At 38.5% G+C, this 15,941-nt stretch overlaps 1 protein-coding gene across 4 annotated transcripts in view; it reads left to right on the top strand.

The window, feature by feature from the left end:
* The window catches only part of rnf220a (ring finger protein 220a), a 479,432-nt gene that overhangs the window by 359,412 nt on the left and 104,079 nt on the right, over positions 1–15,941 (top strand). For all 4 annotated transcript variants that reach the window (XM_048539068.2, XM_048539069.2, XM_048539066.2 and 1 more), the window contains exon 6: positions 4,450–4,492. In XM_048539068.2, coding sequence (XP_048395025.1) covers positions 4,450–4,492 — 43 coding nt within the window. The remainder of the gene's footprint in view (positions 1–4,449; positions 4,493–15,941) is intronic.

The raw sequence follows: 15,941 nt of genomic DNA on the forward strand, positions 1-15,941 counted from the left end.
ATTCTTCTGAACTCTAGAGAACACAGGCAAAGCCTCCTCAATGTCTCTCTTAGATCAACCATCCATCTCATGGAATCAGTCTGATAAACTTTGGCTGCGCTTGCTGTGTGGCAAGCATATCCTCCCTTAGGAGATGAAAACCACACACAGTACTCCAGGTGTTGTCCCAATAAGGCTCCATAGCTGGATGAAAATTGGGCAGCTCCACGGGATCATTCATTTGGCCTCAAGATGATGTGCTGTGGCACCGTTAGAAATGAAGTTGTACTCATGTTTCCACCTTAAGTTAGAGTTGTCCATGCCATCATGGGCAGGGATTGAGGTAAGGCAGTAACAAATATATGGAGCACCCTGTTTTGTTTTGTGTCATATTCTAATGGTGAACTGAATAGCCACATTGAGAAGTTGTGAACAGGAATTCCCAGTGAAGGAAGCAAAAGCAGGAAAAAAATGGGGTTTTGCAATTTAAGAAAAATATCCTTTGAAAGACTGTTTGTGGGAATCTTTAAATACTGTATTGTTTGTCAATTTTGTTTAGCCAGTGAAACTGTAAAAATGCCGTTGTCCAATAAAAGCATTATGAGAAAGCTCATTTGGATCACATAAAAGTCCAATAAGCTTATGAAGACTGGTCAATAAAAATAGTCATTATAATTAAACAGAAGTTCTTTAAAATAGACAGGCTCTGGACACTAAAGAAAGCTTTCATAATTTTTAATTATCGCATTTAGCTTAAAACCAAAAAGAAAGCCTTTAAGCATTTATTCTCCAATTTCTTCTAACCCAAAGGCTTTAACTTATCCTGACATATTGCTCCTCTAGCATCACAAGCTCTCCATCATTTGGAACAAACAACCATTCATATCTTACCTTGGGTGGTGAGTGTTAGCAAGTTATTCAATCACTTGGATCATCATAGTCAAACCTGACCTGTTCTCAGGTTTACTTCAGACATCAGCTCTTGGATAATCACAAAGATCCAGAATCAGGGTTGATTTACCTTGCCAATGAGAAGTAAAAGTAATAATTAGAGCAGACAATGATGATGATAAAGTGCTTATTTGGTGGAGGTAGAAACTGTTTTACTTGTCTAATATTATCCTGTTTATAAAACATATGAACCAAGCACAGAACTATCACATTTTTATTTGGCACAGTTTTAGCTGTCAAATCAGAGGATGGGAAAATAAAATGCTTCTCAGTATGAAACTGGAACATCACTAAAGTAATGTTAATTTTTCTGTTTGATTTCAAATGAATTATTGTTATAACTGATTTAACATACTTTGCCCATTTATTACAAATATGATTTTGAGGAAATATTCACTCCATTCTTTGTATGCAGATTTATTTGCCGTTGTTCTGTGTCACAGATGCTTAAAAGAAAAATAAAATCAACTAAGCTAAGAAGTGTCCCCTTGCCTGATCAGTGCACAATCCCATCACTATGCTCAAATTTTAGGTAAAGGTTGATCAAGCCATAGCTAAAAGGCCCCATATGTATGTTCGTGGGTAATGCTGCAATTTAACAGTCTGAAATGTACAGGCTACTAGTACACAGAATGATCAGCTTCCTGCTGCTTCACCATGGAGAAGTGATATGAAAAGTTATATAGAGCTAAGCAAAGAGTCCTTGTGCTACTGACAGATCTATCTCTCTAGGTTTCATAAATGAGCTGGACTGGCTGGTGAATTATCAACTGTCCTGAAACCTGCCTAACTTAGTACCAAGCTTACCTGTGTGCTTAGGGGTTTAATTGGGTTTGGGATTTTCATTGCTGGCATATCATCGGGGAGGTACCTCAACACAAAAAAAGTCTCACTGGGTGGTCATCTTGATCCCAAAGTGATCTCATTTCTGAGACCTCCCCCCATCTCCCCAAAAAGAGGGCAGTCTGTGTAAGGAAAGTAAGTCTGAATTGTGTTTCTGCTTAGCAACAATCACAAATACAACAAGTGAGTGTTCTTCAGACTTACAGTTCTTACAATTATGTAACTTTTCCTTGAGGTTTTCCATGACCTGCTTGATGCTCAGTAATTACAAACTAATTATTTATCAGAGATTCCATTTCAATGAGGAGGTTTCAGGCTAATCCACTTGCAACAACCTGCACTGAAAACTCTGCTCACACTCTGACAACTATGATGAATTATAGAACAGCAGCTGAGGCACTCCACAATATTTTAAAAGAATATACAACCTCCGTAATAAAACAATTCACAACATAACCCTTTTAAAAAGAGTCTGCTGACATAATCTCTCAAAGTCAGTGAATTTTTTAAAAAGTTTCAGAATTTGGATGTGCACCTTCACCAAAGACGAATCAGGTCTTCCTTGGCTGTTCCCTATTTGTAAATCAGATGTAATTAAAATATATCTATTAGTCATTAGATAAATTGTTTACAGTCAAATCGTCCAATAGAAGTGAAAACTGTACCTCTAGTCATCTTCAGTGGCAAACAATCAGATGGGAGAAAAGTCGGTTTTGTTTTACATGGTAAGTAGTTGTTGTTATATTTAGGAAAGCCATATAATAAAATACAGAATGGGAGAGAATTTTTCAAGTACACTACATGGATGTGTGGTGGAAACAGGTTGAATATTTTCTAAAAAGGAATTAATTTGCAACACTTCAGGGATAAAGTGGGAATATGGTACTTATGGATAGCCATGTTGAAGAACTGGCCCTATTATGATGGGGCGAATAGAGTCCTTGAGTCCTGTATGCTTTATGATTCTATTCCTACAGAGAAAGTAAAAAAAACCTTGTGCCCATAAACTAATTGTTGTTTGATTATCTCAGCAAATGAATTTCTAGATCCTCAACACTTCCAATTATAAATAGTTTGGATAATTGACGTTCTCATGTAGTTAATGAAAATGTTTTTTACTAGTTGTGCTATCATTAAACTCCTTACACGCAGAAGGGACATAAATGTCTAAGAAGCAGCCCTCCGTGAAGCTGCTTTTCAACATCGCATTTTTCTTCTATCTTATTTTTGTTTGCTTTTCACAAGTTTTTTTTCCCTCCAGGCTGTTGAATCATTTATGTTAAAATGTTGCATAATTGTTCACTATCCAGGAAAAATAATGAATATATCTGCCGCTTAGTCATTTATAGATAGTCCATAAATGTGGGCTTGCCAACATTCTGAGAACAAATAAAACCCTGATGCTTGTGAGTATTTTTCTTCTACAACGATGGGTAGATGCTGCTGAATTTGTGATTTTACAGGTATGGCTGCAAACCAGCTAGTCATTGATGCTAAATAATACATAACATGGATGTCATTCCCAGTCTTTGAATACCACACGACTAATAATGTGGAATGATTATTCTTCAGGTTACATGGGCATGATAAATGACTGTACCCTGCATTCAACATTAAATCGTCATAATCTTACACATTTTGCTGGAGTGATGCTCGTAAATTGAGAACATTTTATTTTAGAAAGTTAGTCTGGTATATGTTGCCATCAAAAATGATTTAGAAAACTGTTACAGGCCACTGGAGCAGTGCGTAACATCATCTAAACTTCATCTAAAGTTCCTCAATTGAATCTTGTAATTTACTCAGATTAATATTCATCTGTGTTTAAAAAAAAGTCAGGAAACTAGTTCATCTTTCTTTTGGAATTTTAAAACAAGTCATATAACTTTCACAGCTACTTATTGCCTACTGACAAATATTAGCTATCTTTGTAACAGTTCCAATGAATGGCTATTCATAAAGTAAATCTTTTTCAGTCTAAGCTTGATTGAGGTAAGAATAAAAAGATGATGCAGATTTTGTCTTTCCATTTATACCCATAGCTTACCGAAATTGGCTTTGTTTCCTTTAAGTTTTCAATGCATCAAATATGTTAAATCAATTCCGTGTAATGATTGAACAAAACAAATGAATGATCCAGTACAGAAATCAGACTTTGATTGAGTAGAGGTTTTGGTTCAAACAGCAGAAGATCCAGGCACTGTGTTTCAGTGCTGGTTTGCTGCCACCTATCGGCCAATGGAGGCACGTGCACCTTGTACTTTGCACTTTCACCTTGCACTCCCTGGTCACGTGACCCCACGGTTTCCAAGGCCTGTTGTAAGCTGAGCAAGATGCCGCTTCTTGGTTTGAATCTAATGACATCCTCTCTGTTTCTGTGATCTGCTCGGATCGGATTATAAAGGTGTAAAGTTCGCAGGTGCTACATTCATGCCAAGTAATATTAATAGGTCATCCCATTTTAATCCTGCTATGGAGCCAGCAGTAATGGAGGATACAGAACAGACTAATGGCAAGGAGGAAGTAGGTTTTGTTTACATCCTGTACAGTTAGGCAATGAGAACATCCACTGCAATCTATCTGTTTCAGGCATATTTTTCACAGATATTAAAACAGAATCTGACAGTTTAAGTGCCTCATGTTTATTTTTCACCTTTCTTTTCTGCTTCTCTTTAGACATTTTTGCGAGTAAGGTCCAACAGGCAAGCAAGGCTGAATGGTAAGGTTATGTTGACTGATAACACCAACTTTTTTAAAATATTGATTTGCAAGCAAAATCTTTTTGTTTGGAAAGTGACATTAGAATTAAAGTGATGTCTTTTGAAAACAAAATCCAAATATATGCTTGAAACTTGTATCCTTTCTCTGTTTTTCATTCCTGAACTTTCCACTCTGTTTAATGAGCGAACTTAATGTTGAGTAACTTTGTCTTTATTCTGAATGGGAGGAAGTGACATACTGTGAGATGCTGCACTAGTATCTAGATAATATACAGATACAATATCAACACCTATATGATTTCTTCTAATCTTCATATTTCTCTAAGGAGCATAGGAACAGCAGTAAGCCATTCAGCCCTGCGAGCGTGTTCTACTGTTCACTGAGATCATGGCTAATCTGTGGCCTAACTCCATCTTTCTTTGGCCCATATCCCTCACTACCTTTGTTTAACATAATTTATTATCTCCCATTTAAAATTGACAACTGATCTACCATTTGTGGAAGAGAGTTCCAAGCCTGTATTATCCATTGAGTTGAAGTTCTTCTTGACATCTCTCATGAATGGCCTAATCCTAATTTGTAGACTATGTACTTTTTTTTGTTCTTTTAAAAAGTGTATTCACTAAATAAAAACTTACATGTAGCACCTTTAATATAATGAAACATTCCAAGGTATTTCTGAAGAACATTATGAAACAGAATTTGACCACCAACGACTTGAAATATTAGGGCTAATGACCAAAATTTGATCAAAGAGGTAATCTTTGAGGAATTTCTTAAAGAAGCAAAGTGAGCTAGGGAGATAGTGAGGGAATTCTATTAAACATAAAATTCTCTAGCAACTCTGAAGACCGCTTCTGTCATTACCATCTGTGTTGTTACTCAGTGATTATTCCAAAACAGAGCAAAGGCATGACCATCAAACTCACCGTCAAGTTGTCACAAACTCTCACGCATTCTTTGAAAAAAAAATTCCAAAATAATGCATTGGCAATTACAGAATGATATTAATGGAATCTTTTCTCAAGCGTTTGGATAGCAGTTACAAAGTAGCTGGGCTTTGCTCATCTGAAATGTGAGCTTGTTGTTTGAATCAGTGTTTTATAATCACAGCAACATGGTATCTTTTGCAGTTTTTCCAATGTCATTCTCATAGAAGTCTGAATTAATTATGGTGAGCTTCTGCAGTTAATGGATGGTGTTGTTCTGAAGTTCATTCTTTAAATAAATAATTGAGGCTGTATATACCATTCACTTCGGGCAGAACAACAATCTGAGGACTTTGAAGCCTGAGTTTGTGTCCGCTATCCCATCATAATTCGGAGTTGGTGTTTCAGCCCCTCCAAACACTGTTATGACTCTCATGTCGGTGCCTGCCCTGCTGTTTCGACAGTAGACAGTGCCTGATTCCTCCAATGCACCGTCCATTCCCACCTCTGTTGTGACCTAAGTATGTATTCTCTGATTATAGGATCTCCTGTACGCATTCCATTTATTTCTGAGTTGTTGCTAATCTGTTTGAATAGTGGAAAACCTGAAAGACGGTTTGCTATATTTCTTTAATAGCTGTCCAGGTTTGAATTTCTCAGATAAGATCAGGGTCAGAAATGTGGAGAATAAAATACGTAGATATGAATAGCAACAGACTCATTGAGAGGCTTAAGCAGCTTAATAAACTGCATACCAAGAGGATTTGTTAATAACTGAATTGCTTTTGATATTTAAAAATAAATATGAATAGCATGTATACTGTTGTTCTTTAGTTTTCCTTCTTGAGTGTTTAGTTGCTTAAGTGAGTGGAGGATGAATAGTGCAGCTCATTGGACATATTTGATTTTACTGAAAGCTGAAAGTGAAAGAACACATGAGAGATGGCGTATGACATAAAATCTTCCTACCAGCAGTGATAACCCAACATGCTAGCCCAAATTTCCTATAGGTAGTGAGAAAAGGCGTTCGGTATGCTTGCCTTCATTGGTCAGTGCATTGCATATAGAAGTTAGGTGTCATGTTGTGGGTGTACAGGATTGGTTAGGCTGCTCTTGGGATACTGCGTTCAGTTCAGGTCTCCCTACTGTCGGAAATATGTTGCGAAACCTGAAAGGGTGCCAAAAAATTACAAGGATGTTGCTGTGGATGGAACGTTTGAACTACAGGGAGAAGCTGAATAGGCTGCGGTTATTTTCCCTGAGGCATCGGAGACTGAGGGGTAACCTTATTGAGGTTTATAAAATCATGTGGATCGTGGATAGGGTGAGTAGCCAAGGTGTTTTTCCCAGAGTAGGGGAGTCCAAAATTAGAGGGCATAGGTTTAAGGTGAGAGGGAAAGGTTTAAAAGAAACCTAAGGGGCAGCTTTTTCACAAAGAGGGCTGTGCATGTTTGGAATGAGCTGCCAGAAGAAGTAGTGGAAGCTGGTACAACATTCAAAAGGCAGCTGAATGGTGCCTGAATAGGAATGGTTTGTAAGGATATGGGCCAAATACTTGCAAATGGGACTAGATTAATTTAGGATATCTGATTGATATGGATGAGTTGGACCGAAGGGTCTGTTTCTGTGCTTTAAAACTCTATGATTCTTTACTGTAAATCTTTAGTATTTACATCACTGACACAATAACACCACAACAGCTAAAGCAGCATTGGAATAGAGAAAGAGCATTGATTGACGAACACTGTCTCGTTTAGGTGACGTTTACTTACGAATACAACTGGTTTGATTTGTACAGTCTTTTATGATATGCAGGGATATGTATGATATTTGCATATCATTTATTTCCATACTGAATGCTTATTAATTAAACAGCATGTTCCACCTTCAGAAAAAGCAGTAACTGACTATTTAGAGATAGTCCATAAGACGTAGGAGTGGAATTAAGGCCATTCGGCCCATCAAGTCCACTCCGCCATTTAAATCATGGCTGATGGGCATTTCAACTCCACTTCCTGCACTCTCCCCCTCATTATCTTTCCTGTCGTTACTTTTCATTGTCCCCAGTCATGACTGTAACGTTATGTTTTGAATCTCAAAAGTTTTAGGTAATGTGGGTTTGACTCCACATCTGAGCCAATTTAAGATATATTCCAAACATCGAATTTCTATTTCATGTGTTTAGTTTTATGTTTCTTCATTCCTCTTTGTAATATTGGACTTTGGCAACCCTACACATGCACTGTCAAAATCAGAACAATTGTCATTGCTCTGTCAGTCTAATAGAATTGCAGTATGCTGCTTAGAAAAGGTTGGAATCTAAACAGTTGCTAGAAATTTGAAGGAAACATCTTGACTATTGGTATAGAGTGCAACAAGTGTATTTGCCTGTTTATGGAATCATACGTGAGTTCAGTTTGCAAGCCATGTAGCTGTGTTACTTACAAGTCTTGTGTTACGTGAAGAACGAAACAGTATAGGAAGTACAAGGTGATATTTGAATCTCCTGTAATCCAAAGGTTTGACCTTTGGATATGCATAGTGGCGAGAGATGGAATCTTCTCAGAAAATGCATCTTCCTTCTACTGAAACCGCCCTGATGTACCTGACTGATAAAAGACACCATTGTTGGGGAGGGTCTGTTGGAATTAAGCCTTTTGGTGGCCAATGTCAGGCCTTCAACTGGATTAAGGAATCCGAGAGTGTCAGATCCCTCTTGATGTCGGCACTGTCAGAAACAGCGGCAGTTGTTGACCATGCGCCCACCAAAAGGGCAGGATCGTTGAGGGACCTCAGGTGAGAGGTGCATGAGAGCCACATGCGAGAGAGAGGAGACAGCGCATCTGATGAAAGGGCAAGATGCTACTTTCAGCTACCCACCCCTCATTCCTGATCGTGGATCCTATGGGCAGACATTGGGCATCTTTAATAGAGGGGAATGCTGCCTCCCTCTTGCCCCTAAAGCTTGTAGTCAGACTTGACAGCAGTTTATTTTTATGTGCTGATTCTTTGACTGCCTGCCTCTGGTTGAATACCAGTGGTGGATGAGGCCCTTTAATGGACATTAATTGCTAACGTCAAGGCCTCAGTTAGTGTTGGGGTGGAAGAGTGTAGATGAACCGTCTGATCCTGACTTGATGAGGTGGAAGTGGAAAGATTGTGGGTATCTGTTTTCCTAATGGAATGCACCCTAACCCATGCATCACCACCCCGACCACATCCAGACTTCCTCCTTGGCAGGGACAGGGGATTCTGTTACGGTTAGTAAGTTTTCATTTGGATTCCAGAGCATTCACAAAAGGTATATATCAAAAAGTTTGAATGTGCTTTTTGTTTTAGATGGCACATTTAAGCCTATAATTTCTGTTTGGGTTTTGAATTTAAATTCAAGTTCTCGCATTTTTACTTTACCATATTGCAGTTTTGGAGTTGAAGTTCACAATCTGTACTTCTGTGGGCATTAAAGTGTTTTTGACTCTAAAGCATGTGCAGTAAAATATAGAGATAACAAGAACTGCAGATGCTAGAGTCAGAGATAGCAAAGTGTGGAGCTGGAGGAACACAGCAGGCCAGGCAACATCAAAGGAACGGGAAAGCTGACATTTCGGGTTGGGACCCTTCTTTAGAAATTCAGAAAGGATCCTGACCCGAAACGTCAATTTTCTGTTCCTCTGATGCTGCCTGGCCTGCTGTATTCCTCCAGCTCCACGCTTTGTTATCTCTTGCAATAAAATATAGAACTTTTCCGGGAAATCAACTGCATGTTATTTTCTCAAACATTTTCAGTAATGCCTCAGTAATTAACCTCTCAGCAAGAGTATTGTTGTAAATCAATAATACAGAATTGACTATATTTCTTAACAATTTTGACAGGAGGCGGAAACATTAAAATAAACTTGATCATGAAGAATTTTCTCAATTAAGATTAAAACGTAGTTTGAAAAACAAGAAATGCTGTGCAATTATTCTGTGATAAGTTAACATGGTGGCTGAAGTCTGCTATGAAGCATGCAGTAATATAATCAAAGACACAGTTGATGTCATGACAATGAAGCTGGAATGCCTCATCAGCCTCACCTTAACCTCAAATGTGGTACTTCATTAAAAGGTCTCCAGCCAGTGAACGCGATGAATAAAAACCAGGGTACATTAGTTGCTGGAAATCTGAAATAAAAATAGGAAATGCAGACAGTCCTCAGCAGATCAGGTAGCTAGCATCTTTTGAGAGAGGAAGTTATGCTTAATGCCATATGAAAGATAGTTGAACGAAGACGCTTACCTTTCCTTCTTCACAGATGCTGTCTGACTTGCTGATTGTTTCCAGCATTTTCTGTGTATATTTAAATTCGTAGAATATTCGTCTCTTACTTTAAGCAGGTATTTTGTTTTTCTGCTCATGCTGAGTGTTTTGGCAGCTAGTGCCCAATGGCAGGCTTATCCTATTAAGATATTTGATTTAAACTGAATTGCTATTGCAATGACTTCTTTTCTTCTAGCAGTCACCTGAAACAACACATGTTGCTTCCACTTCTGCATTAGCCAGTTGGATCACTGGTTGTAAGAAATTGTGTTACCCTGACATCCATTGTATAATGTGAAAGAGGAACCCTAAGGAGAATTGGCTAAATCTCTCTTCGTTCCAGGATAGTTTTCACTTTAAACAAGCAAATCTTGGTAAAGGCCTGGACTGCTAATGTGAAATGCATTTTCTTTTATGTATCTACATGCCTACTTTATATTCAATAGGGTCTGTGAAATCATCCTTCTACAAAGTATATGCCCTACTGTGGCACATATGAATAGTGGACTTGAGAGCTGGGGAGGTTGGGAGAAGGACAGCCCTTGTTGCCTACTGTGCGTGGCAGCTGCCACTGTTCGATGGAGTTTGTTTTTTAATGTAAGGTATCTTTTGTCAAGTGTTGTACCTAAGTAATTGGCTGTGCAGACCTCAGGCTTTCACTTAGATCAGATGTCTAGTTTTTTTTTCTCTTTCAAACTGTCCCTCCACTGCCAGAGTAAGTTACAGGATCTAACAATTGCTCGTGTACTAAAGGCATCCAGTGGTAATTGAAGCTGATTGATGCCTCTGGTACAGGCTACAGTATTAACAGTTCATATGTCCTTGGATCGTGATATATATCTTTTTCTTTCTTGCATTCAAACAACCTATATACTGATGAAACAGGCATTGTTGTGTGCAGTTCCCTTCATGAAAGCCACATTTTACATAGATTTATGAAATGTAATAGTTAATCCTTTGGTAGTCATTGCAATGCACAAAAAAACCCTCCGAAAACTAAGCTGTGCTTTTTGCAGATCCATAACATATCTTTCTTCTAATTGAGTGGAGTACAGATTTCTCACCTCAATGGCATTCAACCCTGTAGTGAACTTAATCAATGTTTACAACATCAGATCAATTTGGTAGCTCTAAAAGGGCATATTTATGCTTTTAGTTGAATAATGCTTTGAGACTACCTGAATGGGACAGTGGTATCACAATAATGGTCAAGAATGGGTTAAAAGTTACCAGCTTTTGCCCCTGTTTGCAATCATAGAAATTTTTAGCATGAAGGGAGGCTTATTAACCCATTATGTCCATGATTACTGAAAAGAACCTAACAAGCATGATGCCACTTTCCAGAACCTGACCTCTAGCTTTGTCCGTTAAACACTTCAAATGCACAATTGAGTCCTTTACTTTAGGCTAATGAGGATCTCTGCCTCTCCAATCATTTGGCAGTGAGTTTAAGATCCCCATCTCCCTTTGGTGAGAAATTAACTCTTAAAATCCTATCTAAATACCTTATTTCTTATCCTGGATTGATGAAACTGAACTTTGAACCCCTCAATAAAATCGAGTTGGACCATTCCATGTTTAGATCCCTCAGCATTTTATACACTAGTTAGGTCTCCTCTGTTTTGAAGAAAATGATTTTAGCCTACCCAGTTTCTCTTCATATTTAAAATTCTCCAGTGCAGACAACATCCTTATACATTTCCTCTGCATCTTCTCCTGGGAAATCGTATCTTCCTTATAGTGTCCTAGTGACCAAAACTACACGCAATAATCCGGTTGTGGTTCAACTAGTGTTTTGTACAGTCCCAGCTTAATCTCTGAGGTTTTATAATTCATTCTTTAGCTGATGAAAGCATATATCTTTAATACCTTTTTGGTTATTTTATCTACCAGTATGATTACATTTAGGGATTTGTAATCATGGACTCAAAGGCTCATTTATTCCTCCAAAAGTCTCTGTTTATATTTTATACCACCATTTATGGTGCATTTCTTATTATGTTAACCTTACCCAAATACATTTCCTCACACTTCTCTGAATTGACCTCTATTTGCCACTATCTGTGAGGGCCCCAAAGAACCAGAAAATGGCTAATATAACACATGTCAGAATTCTTTGAGGAGGTAATGAGCAAGTTAAACATTGGAGACCTAATATATGTGAACTGCTTGAACTTCCAGAAAGCCCTTGACAAAGTGCCACAAAAGAGGCTGCTAAATAAGATAAGAGCCCATGGCGTTAGGGGCAAGGTATTGGCACGCAAAGAGGATTGACTGACTGGCAGAAGCAGAAAGAATGGATAAAGAGGTCTTTTTCAGGATGGCAGCCGGTGACTAGTGGTGTTTTGCAGAGTTCATGTTGGGACCACAACTATTCACATTATACATTGACGATTTAGATTTAGGCTAGGATTGTGGGCGAAGGTACGACAGATGGAATATAATGTAGGAAATTTGAGGTTGTGCAATTGGGTAGGAAGAGGTGTAGACTATTTTCTAAATTGGGAAAGAAAGAAATGTGAAGCACAAAGGGACTTGGGATGAAAAATGTGACTGCAGATGCTGGAATCTCTACTGAAAACAGCCAATGCTGGAGATCACAGTTGGTCAGGCAGCATTCATAGATAGAGCAAGCTAATGTTTTGAGTGTAGACGAGTATTCATCAGAACTCTCACCTAGGGCTGTGGAGGCCAAGTTGTTGCAAGCATTTAAGACAGATATACATAGGTCCTTGATTGGTAAGGGCATCAAGGGTTATGGAGAGAAGGCAGGAGAATGGGATTAAGAAACATGAGCTATTTCACAAAAATTACCCACTCTCTTTTACTCAAGTCCAAATCATGGATACATATGTTACAAAAGCATTATTTAGCACTGAGCTCTTGGAACCTCCAAACGAAACAGACGTCTTTTTGCAATGACACCCATTACCGTTTTTTCCACCCCATGATTTAATCATAGAATAGAATCCCTACAGTGTGGCAACAGGCCATTGGACCCAACAAATGCACACTGCCCCTCTGAAGAGCATCCCACCTAGACCAATTCCCCTACCTCTGCATTTCCCATGTCTATCCCAAATATCCCTGGGCACCATGGGCAATTTAGCATAGACAATCCACCCAACCTGTACATCTTTGAACTGTGGGCGGAAACTGGAGCAAACCCATGCAGACAGTCGCCAGAGGCTGGAATTGAATCCGGGTCCCTAGTGGTGTGAGGCAGCAGTCCTAACCACTGAGCCACCATGCCGACCCTTACTTTTATAATCAACTGGATCCCATAGGCTTTTACTTTCATGATTGGAGTGCCACATGAGATCTTGTCAATACCTTGCTAGCATCCTTGTCGATTACATCAAATGCACTAAATTCATCCTTGTTAACCTCTCATAAAATGTAATCATACTAATCAGGCATGAGCTTCTCATAATAAATCCTTGCTGACTGTCTTCGATTAATCCATTTGGAAGATACTAATACATGGATAAGGATCCAACTTTTCTCTGTGCACTTTTATGGTAGTAAACTTGCAGTTCAGGGTCAACAGCAAATAGCCAGACTGATTGCATCTCTGTCTATTTGGTGCCATAACCTATTGAAAGAGAAAAGCAAACCTTGCCTTTTTATACCATCTTTCCCCTTGCGCCACAGTAATCAAGTATATTTGAAGCCACAGTTGTAATGTAAGAAAATAGAGCAGCTAATATATCATCAACAATAAACTGCTTTTGTGATATTTACTGAAGGATTATTTTTGGGGGGGAACAATTAAAGTCGTGCAGTGGGCTCTTTTTGGTCTATCTGAAGGGGCAGCCATAGACTCTGTTTAATCCAAAACATTCTGGTTCCAGGAGTGCAGTGATTCTTTGGTACTGCAGAATAGTTTCTACCTCAGTGATGTGATTAATTGTTTGAATTTGAATTGAAACCATGATCTTTTGGTTCAGAGGTACTGTCACTGAGCCAAAACTGACACTTATCTTGGCTCAAATTGGATAGAATTTTGGTAACGAGGATTCCTTGTACAATTTTGAAGTTGCTGGCCTGTTGTCTTCTTCGTGTTGCTATGGATAAATATTGCATGCAGGGAAAGTGGCTCTCCAGTGAAAAGGAGAGGAAGATCCCCAGGAGTTGGTTTGGTACCCTTGCTCTTGTGGATAAATATTAATCACTGAGACCTTTGTGTACACTACAGGGCACAGTTTCAAAATTTGCAGATGGAAGTATTGTGAAGCAAAAGGAGGGCATTATAAAGCTTTCAAATGACATGGAAAGGATGGTGGAATGGGTGGACAATTGGCAGATGAAATTCAGTGCTGAAAAATGTGAAGTCATTCATCTTGATAGGAAGAATGCAGAAAGACAAAATAAAGCAGACAGTGTTAAAGGGTGTGCAGAGTCATGGGGGTTAGAGTATGTATATGGGAAAATATTTGAAGGTGGCAGGACAGGTAGAGAGAATGGTTAATAAGGTCTGGAGTATCCTTGTTATTCACTGGCAGGCTAATGTTTTTGAACAGAGTCCAAGTCCACACTTCTAGTGAGAACTTTATTTCAGTTAACCACACTTTCTGAAACTCACATCCCACTGATTATTAGCACTGTATATTTATGGAACTAATTCATGCACAATTAACCCTTAATTAAAAGCAAAATACTGTGGATTCTGGAAACCTACATTAAAGCAAAAAATGCAGGAGAAATTCAAAGTTCGGTAGTGTCTGTGGAGAAAAAAGTTACCTGTTGGAATCTGACGTGACTTCAGAGTAATTTCTCGTATCATATCAAACTCGAATGTTAATTCTATTTCTCTTTCCACAGATGCTGCCAAACTGAATTTCTCCAGTATTTTCCCTCTATTTATTCAGAATGCCCACCACCAATTGTCCCAGTTATTATTTTTAATTTTTTCAATCGATTTTTCAGAGATGTTATGATACATCCCTGGAACAGGTGGTGCTTTCCACTTTTATAACTGTTAACTGATATATGTATATAATATAAATCACCGGTTCCCTCATTCTGTTAGGTATTGGACATCCCTTCAGACCATATTAGGTGATGATAGTCATAAATGTTATTAACTGAGCGTAAAGTTCAAAATTCTGGTTTGGCTTTGACTGGAATGTTGAATTTGGTTCTGGATCCTTCACTTTAGGAAAAATGCAAAGGCATTAGAGTGAGGGCAGGAGAGTCTCACGAGAGTAATTTCAGGGATGGGGAACTTATTCGGGATATTCAAAATGATAGGTCTGTCCAAAGAATATGGGGAAATGCAGTCCCCACTGATGGAAAAATTAAGATTGAGAATTAGTGCATTAGGAGTGGTGGCATAAGGAGAAACCTTTTCATGTAGTGAGTGGTTAGGTTTCAGAATCTGCTACCTGAGAATGGAGGTTCGTTTGAAGCATTCAAGAGGCAATTTGGTCATTGTATGGAAAGGAAGAATGTATATGGTTATGGGAGAAGACAGGAATGGCCCTAGTTGAATTTCTCATTTGGATAGCCGTTACAGACATAGTGAGCTGAATGGCCTCCATCTGTATAATGAACAATTATGTGAAGTGATGCTCAATATCAGTATCGTAAAATCTGGCAAAGGATCTAATTGCGCATTTTAAACAGGATCTCTGTTTATGTAACAATGCTGCCGACTGAGTTGATGTGGTGCAATCTGAATTTAGCATTCTTAGGTTTAACGTGTTACCTAACAGATGATTATTGTTTGCTAATGTCTCAGAAACCTTGGCATCTAATCAAAATGGCATTGGTGAAGTTCTAATATCAGGGACATCTAGTGGCCATCTTGGCTGCAGATAATTTGCAGACTGATCAATTTTCAGTACGTTTTTAGCATTTTGTAACCATTTTCACAGTTTAGCTTCCACTGAATATATCTTGTGACTGTCATGGGTTGCAAGGTTGACGAGGGGTAACCTTCTTGCCATCTATAAATACGTCAATAGACAAAATCCTGTCTGCATCTTGTCATTCCTTTGGGTTCACATCAATAACAGGTTTCCTAATTCACCACAAAGAGTATTTCGGTTTGTTTTGCAGATATCCCTTGAGACTAATGGATTCTCTAAATAAGAGAAAATGCTCTGAAAACACAGAACTGCTTTCCAATAAAACTGTGGTACTATGGAGGTGGTTACAAGGGAATCACAATTGAAGTTGGTGGATCTAACATCACAGCTGAGAATGTAGGAATC

The sequence above is a fragment of the Stegostoma tigrinum genome, chromosome 8 (assembly GCF_030684315.1).
Source record: "Stegostoma tigrinum isolate sSteTig4 chromosome 8, sSteTig4.hap1, whole genome shotgun sequence".
Taxonomy (NCBI): domain Eukaryota; kingdom Metazoa; phylum Chordata; class Chondrichthyes; order Orectolobiformes; family Stegostomatidae; genus Stegostoma; species Stegostoma tigrinum.